The sequence below is a fragment of the Chiloscyllium plagiosum genome, chromosome 5 (assembly GCF_004010195.1).
Source record: "Chiloscyllium plagiosum isolate BGI_BamShark_2017 chromosome 5, ASM401019v2, whole genome shotgun sequence".
NCBI lineage: Eukaryota > Metazoa > Chordata > Chondrichthyes > Orectolobiformes > Hemiscylliidae > Chiloscyllium > Chiloscyllium plagiosum.
Window position 1 is genome coordinate 101,234,332 of NC_057714.1, and position 22,982 is coordinate 101,257,313.

General features: G+C 39.8%; 1 protein-coding gene across 3 annotated transcripts in view; it reads right to left on the minus strand.

Moving 5' to 3' along the window:
* The window catches only part of dnajb6b (DnaJ heat shock protein family (Hsp40) member B6b), a 148,153-nt gene that overhangs the window by 100,649 nt on the left and 24,522 nt on the right, over positions 1-22,982 (minus strand). For all 3 annotated transcript variants that reach the window (XM_043690701.1, XM_043690700.1, XM_043690702.1), the window contains exons 4-7: positions 19,346-19,455; positions 16,129-16,188; positions 14,286-14,390; positions 3,459-3,578 (exon numbers count right to left, since the gene is read on the minus strand). In XM_043690701.1, the coding sequence (XP_043546636.1) occupies positions 3,459-3,578; positions 14,286-14,390; positions 16,129-16,188; positions 19,346-19,455 (395 nt within the window). The remainder of the gene's footprint in view (positions 1-3,458; positions 3,579-14,285; positions 14,391-16,128; positions 16,189-19,345; positions 19,456-22,982) is intronic.

Below are 22,982 nucleotides of genomic sequence, written 5' to 3' on the forward strand. Positions count from 1 at the left end.
GAACTGCCAAAGGAAGTGGTGGAGGCTAAGTACAATTGCAACATTTAAAAGGCATCTGGATGGGTGTACGAATAGGAAAGGGTTTGAAGGGATATGGGTTGGGTGCTGGCAGGTGGGATGCTGGCAGGTAGGACTAGATTGGGTCGGGATATCTGGTCAGCATGGATGAGTTAGGTGGAAGGGTCTGTTTCTGTACTGTACATCTCTAATGACTCTTTCAATCACTTTTTCAGGAAATGGCTTTTGAAGACTCTCAACCCTTAATGTTGGTCTAATCTGTTTAAAATGGCAGAGGGAGGAGTTTCGGAGCCTTGAGGCTTTATTATTTTTCCTGTCAAAGTTGTCAACCACATTTTCCCACATTATACTTCATCTGCCAGATCGCTGTTCACTTTCTTAGGCTATCCAAATCTCTCGTGTCGCACATCTTTACAACTTACTTGCCTAACTGTTTCAGAATACTTCACAACTATATCTGTGTACCTTCATCCAAGTCACATTCATAGAAACTAATCACACAGTTAAGGTCTCAGCACCAATCTCTACACCATTTGTTAATCCTGCCAAGTTGGCAGACTATTTAGGCCTTTCCTGCTAGCCAAGCTTACTCCCATGCCAATATGGCACCAAATACATCATGCGCTTTTAATTTTTCGCAATAAATCTCAATATTAGAATATAGAACATTACAGCATAGTACAGGTCCTTCGGCCCTCGATCTTGCACCAACCTATGAAGTCAATTTGAAGCCCATCTAACCTACACAATTCCATTTTCATCCATATGTTTATCCAATGACTAATTAAACACCCTTAAAGTTGGCGAGTTTACTATTGTTGCAGGCAGGGCATTCCATGCCACTACTGAGTAAAGAAACTACCTCGGACATCTGTCCTATAGCTTCAAACTGAGGGGTGATAGATATGTCCCCTTGTGCAAGCCAGAGGAAAATGGCTTTCACTGTCCAACCTATAATCCTGATTATCTTATGTCTCAATTAAGTCACGCTCAACCTTCTTCTCCCTAACAAAAAACAGCCTCAAGTCCCTCAGCCTTTCCCCATAAGACCTTCTCTCCATACCAGGCAACATCATAGCAAATCTCCTAATCTTTGCTAAAGCTTACACACCCTTCCTATAATGCAGTAACCAGAACTGTACACAATACTCAAGTCCAGCCACAGTTTTGCACAGCTGTAACATGGCCTCAAGGCTCCTAAACACAATCCCTCTACCAATTAAAAACTAACACACCGTACGCCACCTTAACAACCCTATCAACCTGGGTGGCAACTTTCAGGAATTATGTACAAGGACACAGATCTCTTTGCTCATCTACATTACCCAGAATCTTACCATTAGCCCAGTACTCTGTATTCCTGTTGCTCCTTCCAAAGTGAAACACCTCACTTCACACATTAAACTCCATTTGTTACCTCTTGGCCCAGCTCTGCAGCTTATCTATGCCTCTCTGCAACATCCTTCAGCACTATCCACAACTCCATCAGGCTTACGGTCATCTGCAAACTTCTACACCCTCATCCAGGTCATTTATTTATTAAAAAATGACAAACAATCGTTCCAAAAAGAGATCCTTGCAGTACACCACTAGTAAGTGAACTCCAGGATGAACATTTCCCAATAATCACCATCTTCTTCTTTCAGCTAGCCAACTTCTGATCCAAGCCGCCAAAACACTCAATCCCACACCTTCATATTTTCTGCAATAGTCTACCATCAGGAACCTTAAACGCCTTACTGAAATCTATATACACCACAGCAACTGCTTTACCCTCATCTACCTGTTTGGTCACTTTCTCAAAAGAACTCCAAGGTTTGTGAGGCATGACCTACCCTTCACAAAATGGAGTTGACTATCAACTTATTCCTTTCTAGAGGATTATGAGAGAGGATTCATAATCATAACACTTTATCCACTTTATCCACAACTGAAGGCAGGCTCACCTGGTCTATAATTACCAGGGTTGTCTCTACTCCCCTTCTTGAACAATCTTCTGGCAGAATGACGACAAAGATCAAAGGCTCAGCAATCTCCTCTCTGGCTTCCCAGAGAATCCAAGGATAAATCCCATTCAGCCCAGGGGACCTACCCTATTTTCACACTTTTTACAATTGCTAACACCACCTCCTTGTGAGCCCCAATCCTATCTAGTCTAGTGGCCTGTATCTCAATATTCTCCATGACAACACTATCTTTTTCCAGTGTGAAATATTGCACCATCAAATGCCTTCTAGAAATTCAACCACAGTACATCTATCAGTTCACCTCTGACGGCATGCACTACCTCAAAAACTCAAACTTTCATTTTCAAATAAACTGGATCTTATCAAAAAACTACAAGAGAATTTGTTTCAAAGGCAAAATTGGATCAAATTAAAAACAGAGTCACAAGACAGTTCAATTAGTTTCAAACAATGCATGTCTTCAAATAAGTGACAACTTTCAGGGAGTATGTACAAGGACACAGATCTCTTTGCTAATCTACTTCAGAGCATATCCTTGATGAACATTAAGGCTGTGGTTGCTTTCATCAAGACCAGCAATTGTACAGAGCTATTTTTCTGACAAAGGGAAACAGTGACATTCGTTTTACTCAATAGAATGTCAAAAATCAAGAAATTGTTAGGATACAAACGCTTGCAAAGTCTGATCCAAGAAAATAAATCCAATTGAGCCAGTCATTTAAACATGTAAAGCTGAAACGGCTCGATAATTAAGCCATTAACATACTGAAAACAAAAACATGTAATTTCAAGTTAATACAAATTAAAAATCTCAATTATTTCTGTACTAAAAAATCCTCAAGTGTTTGCACAAATCACATACTATGCAGTAGATTGATATGATTTAATTCAGCTTTTGGTGGAAAGCAAAAGCATTTCTTTCAAAACTAGAAGAGGTATAAATTGTACAGTTCGTCCTAAATCCAAAAAGATTACTTTCACTGTTGGTCCTCCAAACAGGAACCTCTACAGGTTAATTTTAGAGAGGGCACCAACTGAACTACCTATCCCAAGACAACAGTAAAATGACCAAGAGTTCAACTACTTTTGATCGACTAAATTTGGTTTAGCAGTCAATAACCCTACTAAACCAGTGGAATTTCCATTCCTGAACAAAATATTGAGAACTATCAAATTTGATAGATTAGTATAACTGAACAGTCTTAGACTTCAAACTTTGGTCTGGCAACATCTCAGGAGTGAAAAACAGTTTCTCCATCATTGTTTGTTGGCGGCTAGCTCAGGAATTTTTATTTCAAATTTCCAGGACTGCAGTACTTCACATTTTAAGATGGGGCTTTCATGTTAGAAGTCAGTAGTCTTAAGCACCAGAACAGTTTGATATATTTTGGTTTTAACAACTTTGCTGCAACTTGTTCATATTATAAAGAAATTTATATTCTACCATATACTTATTAAATGGTGATTACTTACCAGAATCAAATGCAGGAAATCCCCCAAAAGAAGAAAAGAAAGATCCTCCGCCACCCCTGCTTCTTTCAACCCCTCGTCTACCTCGTCGATTTCCAAAGAAGTCATCAAAGGGATCATCCACTGTTCCAAAAACAGCAAATTAAATCAGAGTCAGAGTTATACAGGAGAGAAACAGACATTTCAGTCCACCATGTCCATACCAACCCACAAACACTGAAGTAAATTATCTCCGTTTCCATGCGCTAGGCCGACAAACAACAATGCATCTTAAATGCTTATCCAGATGCTTCTTACATGTTGAGTGTACTTGCCTCCACCAACCCCTCAGGCAGCACATTCCAATCAACTTAAAAAGGTGAAATTTTCCTCAGATCTCCTCTAAACCACTTACTATCTACCTTAAACTCTCACCCTTCCATCTTAGGCACACCTGCCATGGGGAAAAGATTCCCCATATACACTGAGCCTCATTTTTATATGCCCCAGATAGACCCTCAGTCTCCTTTACTCTGGGGTAAGGAAATCCAGTTTATCCAATCTCTTCCTGTAACAGATTTTCCCTCCCAGGCAAATCTCCACTGCATCTCTCAAAAGCAATCTTTTCAACAGTGTGGCACCAGAACTGCACATAGTATCCCACCTGGGGCCTAACCTAAGCTCTTAAGTCACAATAAGACTTCTCACTCCTATATTTCACATCCCAGCTAATGATGACAAGCATGCCATATGACTTGTCCACGACTGTCCACCTGTGACAGCTTCAAGGATCTGTAGACTTGTTCACACTGTCCCTTTGTTCCTCAGTACTTCATAGGGACCTACCATACAATGTGTGTATCATTCTCTTATTAGACCTACCAAAACATATCACCTCATACTTACCAGGATTAAAAATTCCAACTACCATTGCGCGACCCAATTTACTAACTGATCAGACTGTAGCTGCGACCACCCTCCTCAGTATCAACACCAATTTTCATATCATCTGCAAACTTACTAATTACAACATCTACATTCACACCCAAGTCATTAATGTACATAACAGCCAGCAAGAGTCCCACTGATCCTTATGGTACATGGCTAGTAAGAGATTTCCAATCACAAAGACAACCCTCCATCATCTTTTGCGTTGGATCCCATGGGCTCTTGCCTTTTGGACCAGTCTTCCATGTGGGACCTTGTCAAATACCTTAATGGAGCTCATGTAAACCACATCAACTGCACTACCTCAGGTTTAGTAATCTTTTCAAAAACTCAAATTAATCAGACTATCTCCCTCCAACAAATTTTATACTATGAGAAGATTTGATTGTTTTTAAATTTAAGCTTTGAAAGTCTTCAAAATATGCAGAAAGCAATTTTTAACCAAAATTATAAAATAAATTCAAAATAATCCCAGAAAAAGACTTTTAGCTCCTCAGAGTGGAACATGTAATATCAAGCCTGTAACAAATATTAATATTTAACATATTCAGCCAATATAAAGTAAAGCACATTTACATAACTATAGTGTAATAAAACTTTAGGGCATGCTCTAGACACATTCCCACCTTCAGGTTATCTAACTTTTTTTTATTGCCCACAAAATATTTAACTTGAGGAAACAAATTCAAAATGTAGAACTCGCCCAAGCACATTGACAATACAGAGTGAATGGAAGAACGTGAGGAAGCATGAAGGTAGATCTGGGCACTGACTCCACATACTTTTGGATCATTATCATGGGAAAGGTGCATTAACGAAAAAAACTTACAATCTTGCACCACATTGCTTCACAGCCATTGAAGTTCTTGGAAGTATACAGTAACAATAAATAAAGCAGTGCACACAAAAATCCTACAATCAAGATGAAACCATTAATATTTTACTTGTTTGTTGAGCAAATAATGCAAGCTAAACATCTTCCAGAGTGGGCAAGTCCTCTTGGTTTAAAGTGTCTCCATGATAGATTCTGACAATGCACAACTCCCCCCATTTTGTACTGTACATAGAATCCATGTCCAAATACAAGATTAGAGCTTGAATCCACAACCTTCCAATTCAGACAATTGTTACTGAACCCAAATTGGTTCCTTCAAATGAGGCAAATGGAGCCAAAGACTGATCTGTGGAAGGATCCACATTATAATAACTAGGAGAAATGTTGCTGCAAGTGGCTTGACAAAAATAGATGAGAAATAGAACAAAAATGTGATCATCCAGCATATACAACACCTTTGATATTGACAAATAGATGCTAGCAATAGTTCAGTGGGGGCAGTATCTGGTCATTCCAGTTAAAGAAACAAAATCAGATGAAAATTTAATTTCAAGTGGGACTTGTGAACTATAGAATTAATTTCTTCCACTTGCAATCTAAGAATGGCTCAGGAGAATACGTGCAAAAGTTTGAATGTGATCTGCATGATTTGATGCAGAGACATTGATAATTTTAGCTTTCAATTATCCTCAAACAGACCTTGCAGAGAGCTTGGAGATTATCAAAAGTTAGCAAACAGATTTTGTTTGGGAGAAGGGCGCAGAGGAGACAAGAGGATGTCAATAGGAAGTGGGACAGTATTACTGAGCCTTCCAAATTTTGCCAATTTCCCACTAACAAGATAAAGTAGAAAATTTCTATAGTTGAACCAAACAGCCTGTTTGTGCTGTATGTTACACATCTCACTAGACGTCTGATTCAACATTCCCCAAATATAGAAACAATCATATGAATGTGAAAGAAATTTGTTAGAATATCACAGCTACACCATGGGTTATTCAATAGCAAATCTGACTATGGCCTTATCTACACATTTCCACCTACAACCAATAAACTTCAACTCTCACGTTCGTCAATAATCCTGTAGCAAGATGTTAAAGACCCTTCATCACTCTTCAGATGAACTGAAGTCATCGATTTACAAATCCAGTCAAAACGCTGTTCATGTTAAAAACTCTTGTAAATGTTAAAATTCACTGCAGAAAAATGCTGACAACTGCCAGAAAATGTTACCAAACACTGCCAATCAAGTGGCTTGGAGGCAGCCAAATAAAAACAAGACTAAAAAAAGTCATTGCCAGAAGTGGGGCTGTCAGCAGGAAAGATTTTGCTCAAAGTATATCAATCTTTGCCAAACCAGATCCAACTGGCCTGCAATCAACCTTGTTTGGTTAACAAGGGAACAGTAAAGTCACCACATTCTACTGGGTCATAGGCTGCCCTCATTCGGCATAAAAAGCTAGTGGTAGTTTAGTCCAAGGGTCGTCATACTGCAGGTTGAAAAGGAGGGTCCTCCATGGTAACTTCAGCCAGCATGGAAACTGAGCCCATGCTGTTTGTTATCATAATGCATTGCAACCAGCTGTCAACCAAGCTAACCTGCAGCTATGATCTAAAATCACAGCTTTCAGGTTTAACATTTTCTCATGTTATTTGGCCACGTTTAATTCAACTAACCATTTGCATTTAAACAACAAAACTTCACACTTCTTGCAGAATGCACTTTTTCATCTGGGAGATATGATCTATACACTTGGCATGATACAACAAGTAACAGCACAATGACTCAAAAAGACACAAACAAACAAAACTTGCAGGTTTTAGTTGCTACCAACAGACCTTATGGGGGGCAATTCTGGCGAGAGTTTACATTCCTGCAAATATTGAGACAATTTCAATCAAAACGTTTATCCTATTGCTGAGATCAGCTAGATTCCCATGTGGTGCTCCATCTGAGACAGGAACAACCAATAACAAAAAAAATTCACTTGTGTCCCACAACTATTCTCGGTGCAGAAAAGACTGATTAAAAGGCAAATCACTTTTGCATTACTCTCAACAGCAAACAGAGCTTTGACAGTCTAAATCATGTGCAGCCACAAAAGGTTCAACTCAATTTTACTCAAGAATGGTTGCAAAGTTTAGGAAATCATTACAACATGTTAGCTTATGGCATAAAGATAATTTACATCTGTTGGCAATGCAGAGCTCTTAGCTGAAGCTGAAGCACGCGAGTCTCAGTGTAAAGGGTCACAGTTGTGCTTCAAGATCAAATGGGAACAGATGGAACTTCAAACATTATATTTCTTGAAATTTTGCAAGCAATTAAAGACTACCACAGATTCTTGAAACAATATGTAGCTAGGTCAACTAGGGAAGGGGACCTTATACTGGAGAATGAGCCTTCCAGGTGATCAAAGTTTCAATGGGAGAATATTTGGGAACCATAATTATAATTTGGATCAGCATACTATGAAGGACCTTGTTAAATCTTTCACTAATGTCCATGTAGACAATGTCCACTGCCTGACCCTCAATCATCTGATCATTTCCAGAGGGAAAAAACACCAAGTTTAAGACACAAGACCTAGCCATGTTGACCATCCCTAATGAATCCATTATTTTCCAAATGCAATTAAATTAAGAATCTTCTCCAATAATTTCCCCATGACTGATAAGGCTCACCAGCTTTTGTTTCCTGGATTGTCCCCATTACCCTTCAACAAACAACATTGGCTTTTCTTTGTTCTAACATTGTTTCAAGAATTCTTTTACTTGCTTACATTTTTACAAAATGTGTTTGAAATTCCATCGGTCCCCACTTCTTAAAGCACAACTGTTCCCCTCTAAACTCCTCCCAGTGGTCTTAAGGCACAAGGAATTCATGGAGAGTCGATAAACCAGATACAAAATAAACTTAGGTCATGAACGGCAGAGGATATTTGCAGTTCTATTATGACTAGAGGCCTGCTACCAGTGGTAATCCGCAAGGATCAGTGCTGAGACCTCGTTTGAAATATGTATAAAATTCATTTGCATTAAAATGTAGGTGGCCTGGTTAGTGAGTATGCAGATGACAAAAATTGCCAGAATTGTGGCCAGTGATAAAGGTTGTCAAAAGACTGTCAGTTGTTAAGGTTGGGCAGAGAACTTGCAGATATCTGCACAAGTGAGGCAATGCATGTTAAGTAGTCAAGTGCAAGAGGAAGTATACAGTAAATGGCATGGGATCCTTAGGAGCATTGATATATAGAGAGAGATCTTGGGGCAAGTCATAGCTCCCAAAAATGTTGGGGTAGCACAGTGGTTCAGTGGTTAACATGCTGCCTCACAGCACTAGGGACCCAGGTTTGATTTCAGTCTCAGGCGATGGTCTGTGTGGAGTTTGCACTTACCATCCATGTCTGAGTGTTCCTGTTTCCTTCCGCAATCCAAAGAGAGGTGCGGCTTAGGTGGATTGACCATGCTAAATTGTCCAGGCATGTGCAGGCTAGGTGGGTTAGCCATGGGCAATGTAGGGTTATGGGGATAAGGTAAGGGGGTGGGGTCCAAGAGGGATGCTGTTTGGAGGGTCAAGGTGAACTTGAGCTGAATGGCCTGCTGCACAGTTATAGAGGACTGGTTAGACAAACTTAAAATTATTTTGGCTAAAGCTCCACAGACATGGTGTGTCAAAAGGGCCTATTCCTGCTGTGCTGCTCTGTTTTTACTTACGAGCAGCTTTCCTCAATTTCAGAACCAAAAAAAAGGTGATACAAGTGAAGGATTGAGGATGTTCATTGCACATTCTATATTCTCAAATTTCATTTTATAGCTTAAGTTGACCAGAATTTGCAACAAAACTTTCAGTACACAAAGACTTGCGATTTTGACCCTGAGCTTCCGCTTAAGCCAGCAGCATGCAGAGCAGAGCAACGGGATACATTTTCAATAAGTACAATGTTTTATGACAAATGAAATACAAAAATAACAAAGCTTTAACACTGGGTTACACAGCCATATAATATGCACATGACAAAATTACATTTCTCCAAGTGCTGTGACAAAATGGCGAATCAACTTCTGGCAATTTTTTGAATTTCTGCTCAAGAATAAAATGTGGGGATTTAATATATAACTGAGTGCATACTACAGTTTAACACTGTGCAAATATATGAAATTCCTGTACAGCAATCTGATTTCACCAGTTAAAATTGCCATGGGTAAGCTATGTGACACAGGTCTCTAGCACAGAGTCTGTTCCTGCTGTCAGAGGGGTAAGGAAGGAAGAGAAGCACAGCTTTAGTCATTTGGGACCGCATAGTTAGGGAACAGATAAGTACTTTTGTGGGAACAAAAGAGACTCACAGTTGGTTGATTGCCTCCCAGGTACCAGGATTCGTGATGTCTCTGATTGAGTTTTCGGGATCCTCGGGGGGGGGCGGGGGGGGGGGGGGGGGGGGGAAGGGAAGAGAGAAAATGGTGGTCCACCAATGACATAGGTGGTAAGGAAGGTGGGGATCTAAGGCAGAAATTCAGGGAGCTAGGGTGGAAGCTTTGAGCTAGAACAAGCAGTTATCATCTCTGGTTTGTTGCCTATGCCATGTGTTAGTGAAGCAAGGAACAGGGATACAGCGGAGCTGAACAAGTGGCTGCAGGGATGGTGAGTTTTGGTTTTTTGGATAATTGGAGCTCTTTCTGGGGAAGATGGGACCTCTACAAAGAGAATGGCCTTCATCTGAATAGTGTGGGGGTTTAATGTTTGCTGATGCTCTTCAGGAGGATTTAAACTAATGCAGCAGGGGATGGGAACCTGATTTGTAGTTCCAGTGTACAGAAAGTTGAGGGTAGTGAGGTCAGGGATAGGTTAACAAAGTTACGAGGGGGCAGCGGCAATCAGGAGATTGGTTTGAAATGTGTATACTTCAATGCCGGAAGAATATGGAATAAGGTGGGTGAACTTGTAGCATGGGTTGGTACTTTGGATTTCAACGTTGTGGCCATTTCAGAGACATGGCTAGAGGGTGGACAGGAATGGTTGTTGCAGATTCTGGGATTTAGATGTTTCAGCAGTAATAAATGGTGGGCGGGGTGGCATCGTTAATCCAGGATGGTATCACAGCAGCATTGGGGATGAGCCCTCAAACGTTCTGGGGTAGTTTGGGCTGAGGTTAGAAACAGAAAAGGAGGTCAGCCTGTTGGGAGTTTTCTATATGCCTCCGAATTGTTCCAGGGATGTAGAGGAAAGTATAGCGAAGAGGATTCTCAATAGGAGCGAGTGTAACAGGGTAGTTGTTATGGGGTACTTTATTATATTCCCAGTCAATATTGGGGAAGTTAAAAGTAGTTTAGATGGGTCAGGTTTTAACGTGTGGGGTTTTCTGATACGGTATGTAGACAGGCCCACAAGAGGTGATGTCATATTGGATTTGGTCCTGGGGAATGAACCCGGGCAGGTGTTAGATTTGGAGGTAGGTGAGCACTTTAGTGATAGTGAACATAATTTGGTTATGTTCACAATAGCAATGGGCAGGGATAGGTATATATCACAGGGAAAGAGGTATAACTGAGGGAAAGGCAATTATGCAATTAGGCAAGATTTAGGATGCATAGGGAATGGACTCTCGAAACATGGAGCTCATTTAAGAAACAGCTACTGTGGGGAGGTAGTTGTAGAGAGGGAGCGATGGTTTACTAAAGAAGTTGAAGCTCTTGACAAGAGGAAGGCGGCTTGTGAGGATGAGGCATGATGATTCAATTAGAGGACTGGAGAGCTATACATTAGCCAGAAAAAAATCTAGAGAGAGCTAAGAACAGCAAGAAGGGGACATGAAACCTTGTTGGTGGATAGGGCCAAGAAAAACCGTAAGGCCTTCTATAGGTATATCAGGAATAAAAGAATGTCTAGAGTTAGATTAGAGTCAAAGATAGTACTGGAACACGAGGTCTAGAATGAGGACATAGGGGAAGCACTTAAATACTTTTCGTCAGCGTTCACATTGGAAAAGGGCAATGTTAGTGACAATATGGAGTTACAGGCTACAAGATTAGATGGGATTGAAGTTGACAAAGCTGGTTATAGCAATTTTGGAAGATCTGAAAATAGATAAGACCCTGGGACCAGATGGGATTTATTCTGAGATTCTCTGGGAGGCCAGGGAGGAGATTGCAGAGCCTCTGGCTTCAATCTTTATGTCATCATTGCCAACAGGAGTAGTGCCAGAAGACTGAAGGATAGCAAATGTTGTTCCCTCGTTTAAGAAGGGGAGTTGGGATAACCCTGGTAATTATAGGCCAGTGAGCCTTACTTCAGCTGTGGGCAAGGTGTTGGAAAGGGTTAGAAGAGATGGCAAATGTGGTTCCCTTGTTCAAAAAGGGGAGTAGGGATAACCCTAGTAACTATAGGCCGGGATTATCATCCGCATGGACTGTATGGGCCGATAGGTCTGTTTACAAACACTCAGTGTAACTCTCTGACTCCAAGTGTGTTTGTATGTCCAAGCATGTATCTGCGCATTTCTGTCCGCACTTGTCTATTTGTGTGCGTTTATATGTATATCTGTGTGCCCCTCTGTGTGTATCTATCTCTCTGCACATGTTATGTGTCTATTTCTCTGAGTGTGTGTGTGTCTGTGTGCCTGTGACTGTCTGTGTGTTTGTGTGTGTGTGTGTGTGTTTGTTGATGATGCTGTGAGCTGCTGCCCTCCCTCTGTCCCTCGTAAACTGAATCTCTGATGATTTTTACCCTCCACTCCAAGCTGTACAGTGCTGGGGGGAGACGAGCAGAGACTGACAGCAAAATAAAGCTCAGCAGGTCTGGCAGCATCTGTGGACAGAAATGAAAGTTAACGTTTTAGGTCGAGTGACCCTTCCTCAGAACTCGTGTCAGGTGGATATTACATCACTGTAAGCACCATAGTGACTGCCAGACTCGTCCCACGCAGACACACACAGATATACACACACACACTGATACAGAGATTTAGAGAAACTCATTAATACGCAGAAACTAATACAGACATGGAATGTCTGTCGGTATTTCTCTTGCTCCAGGGTGACCTTGTCAGCATTTCACTTGCTTTGTCTGGTGGGTGTCAGTATTTAAGTCTGTCCTCAGGGAGTGTGTGAATAGTGCACTTCCTCACAATAGTGAGTGAATCGGTATTTCTGTGTGGTGTGTGACTGTAGGACAATTTCAAAATATGCAGATACTAAACCTGGAAGAATTATAATGTTTGTGATGGACAGTGTGGAACTCCAACAGGACAGTGACACATTGGTGTAGTTTTCAGGTTTATGGCAGATGAGGATTAATGCAGAGCAGTGTGAGGTGATGCACTTCGGTAGGAAGGACATTGAAATACAGTATAAAACAGGCTGTAAGGTTAGCAGTGGTGGACTCTCCCTCTTTATGGGCATTTAGGCGGGCATTGGATAGGTATATGGAGGATAGTGGGTTAGTATAGGTTAGGTGGGCTTGGATCGGCGCAACATCGAGGGCCAAAGGGCCTGTACTGCGCTGTATTCTATGTTCTATGTTCTAGATAGGATTTATCATCTGGAAAGGAATAATTTGATTAGGGATAGTCAACATGGTTTTGTGAAGGTTAAGTCGTGCCCACTGACCTTATACAGTTCTTCAAGAAGGTGACAAAACAGGTGGATAAAGGTAAGTTGGTTGATGTGGTGTATATGGACTTAGGTAAAGCATTTGTTAAGGTTCCACACGATAAGCTATTGAACAAAGTAAGGAGTTCTGGGATTGAAGTTGATTTAACAGTTTGGATCAGAAATTGGCTAGCTGAAAGACAACAGAGGGTTGTGTTGATGGGAAATGCTCATCCTGGAGTTCAATTACCCAGTGGTGTGACGTGAGCATCTGTTTTGGGGCCACTGCTTTTTGTTATTTTTATAAGTGATCTGGATGTGGGCATGGAAGGATGGGTTTGTAAATTTGCGGAAGACACTATGGTAGGCACAGTTGCGGATACTGCCAAAGAATGTTGCAGGTTACAGAGGGATAAGATGCACAGCTGGGCAGAGAAGTGGTAAATAGAGTTTAATGTGGAAAAGTGGGAGGTAGTCACTTCAGAAGTAGTAACAAGAATGCAGAGTACTGGGCTAATGGTAAAAGTCTTGGTAGTGTAGATGAACAGAGAGATGAGCGTCTAGGTGCATAAATCTCTCAAAAGTTGCCACCCAGGTTGATAGGGTTGTTAAGGAGGCCTATGGTGCACTGGTGTTAATGATAGGGGGGGATTGAGTTTCGGAGCCACAAGGTATTGCTTCAGCTGAACAAGACACTGTGAGGCCGCACTTGAAGTATTGCGTGCAGTTCTAGTCACCGCATTATAGGAAGGATGTGAAAGCTTTGGGAAGTGTTCAGAGATTTACAAGGATGTTGCCTGGTATGGAAGGAATGTCTTACAAGGAAAGGCTGAGGGAACGGAGATGATTTTTGTTTGAGGTTGAAAGCTGACTTAATTGAGATGTATAAAGGTAATCAGAGGGTTTGATAGTGTGGACAGTGAAAGCCTTTTCCTTGGATGGCAAAGGCGAACGTGAGGGGACATAGCTTTAAATTGAGGGGTGATAGATTTAGGACAGATATTGGGGTAGTTTCTTTACTCAGAGTAGTAGGGTCTGCTTGCAACAGCAGTAGACTTGCCGAAGTTAAAGGGCATTGGACATACATATGGATAATAATGCAATTGTGTAGGTTAGATGGGCATCAGATTATTTTCACAGGTCAGTGCAACATAGAGGCCAAAAAGCCTGTACTGCACTGTAACGTTCTACATTACATGGTAAAATAAAAGGTGGGTACAAAAATTAATGGACAGTACTGTATGGGACCAATACCATAAAAAGTTGACCAATTAACCAAGACAATGGAATGCTCATACTGCACCAAAACCCCAAATTTCACAGATTGAGAGCAAAGGATAGAATGGCAAAGGTGTCCTATTCCTTGTTTCTGTGAAGCTAGAAATGGGGAACTTGTGCTATTCTATCCATTGCTCTTTATTCTCAGTAAGACTTATAAAGGATACCCACATTTTAAAATATTGAGCAATAAAATGACTTACTGAAGAAGTCAGCAAAAGGATCCCTGCCTCCAAAGAACTCCCTGAAAACATCTTCAGGATTACGGAACGTGAAGCCAAAGTCGAAGCCTTCTCCAAACTGACCACCTAATGGGATATGGCACAAAAGTTGTGATAAATTATTTACATTAAAAGACCAGTTGTTTCAGAGTTTGGATTTCAATTTCAAACATCTTCCAAACGAGTTTTAAATTAAACTTTTGATGCTTAAGAATTTCAGTGAATATCAAATCATACTAAAATGAATTTCCTTTCAAATATGGTTTGAAGGAGTTTGGCAATTAAGATTCAATGCACTATATCATGAGCAGAGAAACTTGGACTCAAACTCAATGAATTGTCAACATTGGTTATTGGAATATTAAATAATTTGAGTGGGAAGAGAAATGCAATTCAATTTTGCTTGCATTTCATCCTAGAATGGGAGTGAAGAACACATTAAACTAATTACGGATAAAAGTGCAGAAAATGGTTTAAAAGAATTTACAGTTAACACCAGTCAAGTAGTCAGAATTGGAAGCAACTTTCTTTATGCAGGTTGCTCTTATTAGTTGACAGATCAGTCTCAATTCTGACTATTGCTTGAAAGTGCTTCAACCGAAACAATGCTTAAAATTGCAAAGTAATCTGCAAATACTAACCAATGGTAGAATGCTGGGGAGGAAAAGCCAAACATGCATTCACTTTGATATATTCCAAACTGAAGAATTACCTTAAACCAATTTGGTTTTTAACAGTTTACTTAAGTCCTTTAAATACAATGTACAATATCATAATAAATGATCACAGCTGAAAACTTTATGGTGCCCATTAAATCTTACAATGGAATAAGTGAAGAGAATTTTAAAATTACTCTGGACAATTTACTTTTGTGGGTTGTAGAAAAAAGCCAACTTGGGCGAAATGAAAAAGGAAACATTACAAAGTCACAGCAATCAAAAAAATCACTTTCAGGTGCAGGTTAGACTGCGGTTATGATGGTATCTGAAATATCAGTTTGGAATAGCACTTTTCTCGACATACCCTGGACTCTTTGGAAGGTAAAGATGACTGACTGCAGGAGGGAAGTGATGGATTTGCAACACAAGCTGCTCAACTAGAATCAATGTGCACTGTTTTCAGAGATGCTATGTGACCCACTGTGTAATAAGTGAAGAATTTGAACTTGACAGAAACAAGCTTTGCACTCAAATCCATCTCAATACACATCAAACCCACGGGAAAACTTCATTATGAATGTGCAGGATGCCCAAAAAACTAACATACCAATCTCCACAGCAGCAAATTCAGCTGTCTAGGAATAATCCAGGAAAATACCCAAATGCCAACCATATGATCCCCACAGATCAACAACTGGGCCATTTGCAAGAAATTCTTCACCTGAATTTAATTATTGTTTGGTCAAAATACTACAATAACATTGCACAATTGAGGTGCATTACTTTAAGAGGCAGTTATAGATATATATTTGCATAGTTTGTAAATGACATCTTGGCTTAAGGTTTGCTTGCAATAACTGATTTTTAAAATTATTCTAAAGGAGCCTGTTTGACATCTCTGATTACTAAGCTATGTACAGTGTGAGACAAAACTGGTAAAAATCAACTTTGTTTCAAAGTTCAAATTTTGTGACTAATGCAGAGGTTCACCCCTCAAACAGACTGTAACACTATATTTAAAATAACCAAACTGAAGTTTTCCAGATGAGCTTCAAAATAATTACAGCACTCTAAATCACAAGTATCTTAGCAGCAAGGTTCAATCAAATGACAACAGTATTAATTTGATCACGTTTTGAACCTTAAAATTCAGGCTGTTTACTTACCTCCACCAGCATTAGTCAAGCCTTCTTTCCCATATCGGTCATAGATATTGCGTTTTGAAGCTGTGTTGGAAAAGGTCATTCAGAAGATAATTAGTATCAGGGCTGTAAAACAGTGCAAATTATTTTAGCTGTAAACTGTAATTGCTTTAGATAATATGTTCTTCATATCTAAACACTGGATAGCACATTAATGAAAAAGCTGCTATTACAAGGCAAACAGTGCTCTAAACTCAGATTTAGAAATGACTCAGTGGAACTGCAGGTCAGCTTCATTGGGCAAATATATAATTTTATAAAAGCTGATCAGGAGCCCAGTTTACTTTAAAAAAAACTCAAGCACAGAACGTTAAGCCCTTTCTGCTGTGGAGCCAAGCTTAATTTAGTTGACAGTGCTAAACAATCCCACAATCAATGGGTCAAGTGAAGGTTCAACAGTTCTGCCTTATCCAGTCATGAATAATGCTGAAAAATGTGTTGCTGGAAAAGCGCAACAGGTCAGGCAGCATCCAAGGAGCAGGAGAATCGACGTTTCGGGCATAAGCCCTCCTTCAGGCTGCTGGACAATTAAACAAGAGGAAGCAGTTCCATAAATATCCCTATTTACAACAGTGGGGAGACACCCAAGATATCACACCAAGAAAAGGCTGAAATATAAGCAATCATCCTCAGGTAGGTACCAATTGGATGATTTGTCTTAACCTCCCAAGGTGCCTTGCATCCCAACTGTCAAATGTAATCCAATTCTATTCATTCCATGCATCAAGAAAATGGCTGAAAGCACTAGATGTTGTCATGACTCCAAGGCCCTGACAATGTCTCAGCTGTAGTACTGACATAATGAGTCCAAAACTAGCACACTCCTAGCCTACCTGTTCCAAAAACATCTGATAACACGAAATACCAACCGAAAAGTCTACTCAAAGCAGTAGAGACTAATTATTAAAGCAGCACTTACTCATTCAAGAGTTACTACTTACAGCCTTTGTCCAAACACATTGACAAAGAAAATAAACCTCTGTGGCATTAAAGAGTCTTAAATTTTGAGGTTAATGAGAAGCAGTCTAAGATCACTGCTTGTTTTGGAGTTATACCCAAGGAAAATGGTTGGGGTGTTGAAGGCAAATTAACTCAATCATAGGAAATCACGGCAGCTCGTGAGGTTTACAATCCAAGTTCGAACCATCTCCAACTGCTTCACTGATTACTACATCCTCAAGATCAGGTGTGGGCATACTGGCAGATAATTAGTGCTCACTACTCTTCATCACACATCCAATATTAAAGCTATCCATTCTAACATGCAACATGACATGGGAAACAGACTTGGTCAGCTAAGTGACAAGTGACTGTTGCATCCTTTATGATAATCCTCAGAAGCTTCCTGCCAATTAGTAGTCACAATGTCATTTTTCCTCTATTAATATTTCTGTGAATTACCTGATGAGTTTTATTTCAGCAATGCACATGTAACATCCATATCACAAGTGTCAAACAACTATCAACAAAAGAATCTAGCCATCTCCCCCAAACTTCAATGGTTTTACCATCACTGAATCTCCCACATCTGTAACATAGCTTAGACTAGGTCACAGCTTGGGAATTACAGACTCCTTTCAGATCTGCCAATGCCTATCTATTTATCTGTCATCTACAAAACAAGGTAGGAATTAGAGTGAAGGTGGTGGTGCACTGGTAGCTTTATTAAACCCTGAGTTCCAGGTTAATAGTCTGGGGATAGAAGTTTAAAGTCCACCTGTCAGACTGCCATCTGAAACAAAAAGCTAGCTTTATGGTAGCCAGGTAACTACTATCAGATGGCATAAAAAACCCAACTGATTCTGTCATTTGAGGAAGAAAACCTGGCCCTTTCCTGGTTTGGGCATTTAACTCCAGACATCAATGCAGGCAATCTCTACTCCACGAAATGCTGGCCAAACTAGCAACACTCACATTTAAACTGCATTTTCACTCAGTCTCATTACACATATGCAATTATCATCTATGCATATATTAAAATATATTCATGTAAATTATGAATTACATATTCACAGGGTGGCATGGTGGCTAGCACTATTGCCTGTGACAGGGACCTGGGTTTAATTCCAGTCTCAGGTGACTGTGCAGAGTTTCTCTACTTGGGTTGCTACTAGGTGGAGAAAGTGAGGTCTGCAGACGCTGGAGATCAAAGCTGAAACTTTATTGCTGGAACAGCACAGCAGGTCAGGCAGCATCTAGGGAACAGAAGATTCGACGTTTCCTGAAGAAGGGCATGTGCCCGAAACGTCGAATCTTCTGTTCCCTAGATGCTGCCTGACCTGCTGTGCTGTTCCAGCAATAAAGTTTCAGCCTTGCTACTAGGTGCTCTAGTTTCCTTCCACGGGCCAGGGATGTATGGGTTACTTAGAACAGCCATGTTACATTGAATATAGTGTGCAGGAATGTGGAGGACAGGTGGATTAGCTGTCGTAAATGCAGGTCAACAGGGATAGGGGAGGGGCCAGGTAGGACAATACACTCAGAACAAACCTTGCCAAGTTCATGATTTACATTTAATAAAATCACTTCATTCTTCTGGACCCAATTGTATAGGCCCAAACCCACAACATTTTCTCACAAGAGAACCCCCTTGTGGCAGTAGTCAGGTGAACCTTCACAAGATCTTCTAATGTAATTATCTTTAGTAGAACAAAAGGTGAAACTTCAAATGCAATCGCATTAAAGATCATATACAACTGGAGCAAGATATTTCAACTTTTATACTGTCTTCCCTAGCAATATGCATCAATATTCAGTTTGCCTTTGTACGCATTTGCTGTACCCGTTTATATTTGAGCATTTATGATGGTGGACAAGGGTTGTTGGCTGCTTGTTGCAGAACATTTCTGTTGCAACGTAGAAAATTGAAGCCACAAACTGAAGGCCTGCAAATATGTCTACATTAAGAATGTCTGATATTAGGAATCTCAAATTTTAGAGTGGTAAATTTTATCTAGTTTAATATAATTTTCAAAAAAGTGATAAAAAAAAAGAGGTCAACTTAATTGAAGAGGGCAACATACAACACCACCAAGCCAATCTCCATCCAACAGAAACCCATTCTATGGGTTTTTGCAATTTGATCTTAAGTGCCTTCAAATGTACCAGAAAATTGACAACACAATTCACAACTGTCAGAACTATCCACTCAGATCAAATATTCACATCCAATAATGCTTACCATTAGAAAGAACTTCATAAGCTTCTGCAAGTTGTTTAAATTTAGACTCTGCCTCTTCCTTGTTATCAGGATTTTTATCAGGGTGCCACTTCAGTGCCAGCTTGCGATATCTTTGAAAAATGCAACCATCAATTTATAACTTTGCTTGTTAAGAACTGGTTATACAGTTTAGTCAAGTGCACAGATTTGTACCTCTCTCAGCCAATGGTGCCATTTGTGTGTAACTTTATTCATGTAATGATTGTTCAAAGAAACCAATTATATGCAAATTTTACAACCTAAATCAGATTTCCCAGCCACGCAGCCATTTTGCCAGCATTGCTACAAAAGACTTCAGAACGCACTGAGGAATTATAAATTTCAGATTGCTCTACGAAGTTGTCCAAGTAGATTTCAAGGGCTGATTAAAAATTGTTATACTTACAGCAACCAAAGTAGCTTGTACAGTGCAACATGCATTTGCTACTCCCATAGTAACCTTTAATTAGGATATCCTAACAAGAATAACCTCATTGTTTTACCCCAAACAAGTGACCAAGAATACACACTTCATTGCCAGACAGTCCAGTTTACTGTAATTCAGTAGAATTACAAACTCAACATGCCACAGAAATATCAGCGCCCAATTTCAGCCAATAAAAACAGTACTCTGGTACACAGTTTTAAAACTTTGAAAATGTGAAGTTCGAACAAGTTAAAATAATGATATGGTCTCCAGAATGATGAATTATAATGTAACTGACTTGGATATATTCAAACAGTATGAAAAGTTAGGCGATTGATATTTTGAGAAAATTGGGGTAAAATAAGAAACAATAACAGTTTGCCTTTGGTACATCAGGAATTAAGTGTCAGAACAATTCTTTGATCCAACATCCTAGAATAAATTTCTAATCTATTTCAGCCAGGCAGTAATGGAGACTAATTAAAGTAGCAGCCTTGGAGAGAAAAAAAAAAGACAAATCTCAGCCTTGGACTGTCTGTACTTGCAAGGTGGTTATTTGGGCAAAGTGGAGCTATGCATCACTACCATAATACAGAGGATGAAGATAGATTATAGTGCTTAAAAGGATTTGGGTTCAAACAAAATAAGACAATGGAGCAGAAGTTAAGCCAGTCAACCCATCGAGTCTGCTCAATGTTTCTCAATTCCATTCTCTCACTTTCTCTCCGTAACCAGTGACACAAGAACCTACTTTAATCTTAAATATACTCAATGACCTGGCCTCCACAGCCTTCTGTGGCAACAAATTCCATAGATTCACTACTTTCTGGCTGAAGTAGTTTCTCCTCATCTCAGTTTATTCTAAGGCTAGGTTCTAATCTCTCCTACCAATGGAAACATCTTCCCAACATTTACTCTGTCCAAACCATTCAGTATTCTGTATGTTTCAATTAGATCTTCCCTCATCCTTCTAAACTCTCATGTATATACCCAGAGTCCTCAAACGTTCCATGTATGTTAAGCTTTTCATTCTTGGGACCAATCTCGTGAACTTTGCTGAACACACTCCAGAGCCAGTACACCCTTCCTGAGATATGGAGCCCAAAACTGCACACAATACTCCAAATGTGGTCTGACCAGAGCCTGACATGGCCTCAGAAGTACATTGCTGCTTTTATATTCAAGTCCTCAAAATAAATGCCATCATTGCATTTGCCTTCCTAACTACTGACTCAACCTGCAAGTTTACATTATAGAATCCTGGACTAGAACTCTTAAGACTTTACATTTCAGAACTTTCTACCCATTTAGAAAACAGTCCATGCCTCTAACCTTCCTACCAAAAAACAACCTCACACTTTAATCCACTCCCCTAACCTGAAGTCCAGGTAGATAGAATCCATTGGCTCTCGGTGTAACATGCTCATTACTTCCTCAAAGAATTCTTTGAATATTTTTTCAGCATGACCTTCCATTGATGAAACTATGCTGGCTTTACTCCATTTCGCTATACACTTCCCAGTACTCAGAAATCTCATCCTTCACCATAGATTCCAAGATCATACCCACGACCAAGGTTTCGCTAATTGGTCAGTAATTTTCCATCTTTATTTCTACTCCCTTTTTAAATAGGGGTGTCACATTAGTGATTTTCTAGTCCTATGGGACCCTCCCTGAAAGTGAAGGCTTTAGTGGTGATCTATCTTGTCAGCTATCTCCCTTAGAACTCTGGAGTAGAGTCCATCTGGTCCAGGTGATTTATCCACCTTCAGGTCATTGTGTTTCTAGCAAATAAAGCTGGAATTCTATGTTAACTCAGGTTATGAAGAATTAAGTGCATAATGATTGAGATATTGTTTCTAATACAGTTCAAACACTGGATAATTTAGTCTTGTGGTAGTGCTAAAACCGTGGCTGAAACAGGTAGAAATATTCAGATATTACATTACCTATTATTCATATGAACGGATACATTTAAGACATTCACCCAAATTGGAAGCAACAGCTTGAAGAAAAAACTGACCACTTAACAGCTGAGCAATACACCTCCACTTTGACTAAATGCAACATGCAAGACTTTGGGAGTGCCACTTTTTAAAAAAAAAAGCCCAGTAATAGAACAGAGTGTACAAAAGCAGGAGACAAATGTAGATCCAAGCAGCACCAGGCAGGAAGGTAATCTAGTACATGGAGAATGAAGGCAAAGAATAAATACTATACTTTCAGTATAGTAGTTAATGCAACTTAATAAAACTTCAAGCCAAAATCAAAATTTGTTAGTAAATTTCAAAAAGTGTATCAAAATGAGGGCAAGGTCTTCCTGTATACTGAAGGCAGTAGAATAGGAAAGACAAATCGTTCCTGAAGTGTGCAAAGTAGTTAATTAATATAGCTCATGTTCAAAAAAAAGGAGGAGGGCCGAGGGGGGGGGGGGGGGGGGGAGTAGGTGAATCAGACTCAAATGCAGTAGGGCAAGTGGAGTCAGTAAAAACTTAACTAATCGACATTCAGTATTCAAAACCAAAATCAGCTAAAATGCTCAACTGAAGAAATTTAATTGACCACAGGTAGATTGCAGGGTAAAGCAGCAATGGAGTAGGAGGCAACATTCAGAAAAGATACTTCAGGGCAAATCTAGGCATGCTGCAATGAAGGGAAAGTTACCATAACATCCACAGTTGAAGTGCTTTAAATTACAAAAGTAGTTAAAACAAAATTGGAAGCTTGCAATAAATGTAGGAGAATACAAGTGAAATCAGAAAGCATAGAGGCAACACAATTAATATTGTACAGGAAACAGGTTAAGATTAAGGGTGAAACAAAGTCAAACAAAAATGAAATAAGTAAAAAGTATGGTAGGAAAAGAATTGGAATTAAGAACCCAAATAGAAATAAACCTTCAGAGACGAGGACATGGCAATACCAGTCATTGCATTTACCTTCAAACGCAGAGGATGATATGAAACGTGAATTATTGTAGTGGAGGTATGGGGGGGGCATGCTGGAACTTATAGCAACAAGATATTTGAAACAAAAGACATTCTAAAAGACTTATTGAAGTTGGTTAATGATCTACTCCTAATTACTATCCAGTAATCTAGGATATATCCTAAAGAACAGAAATAGCCAAGGCACAGGTGACAAACTTTCAATCCTCAGAGTTCAGTAGCAGCAAAAGATAGTTCGGCTGAT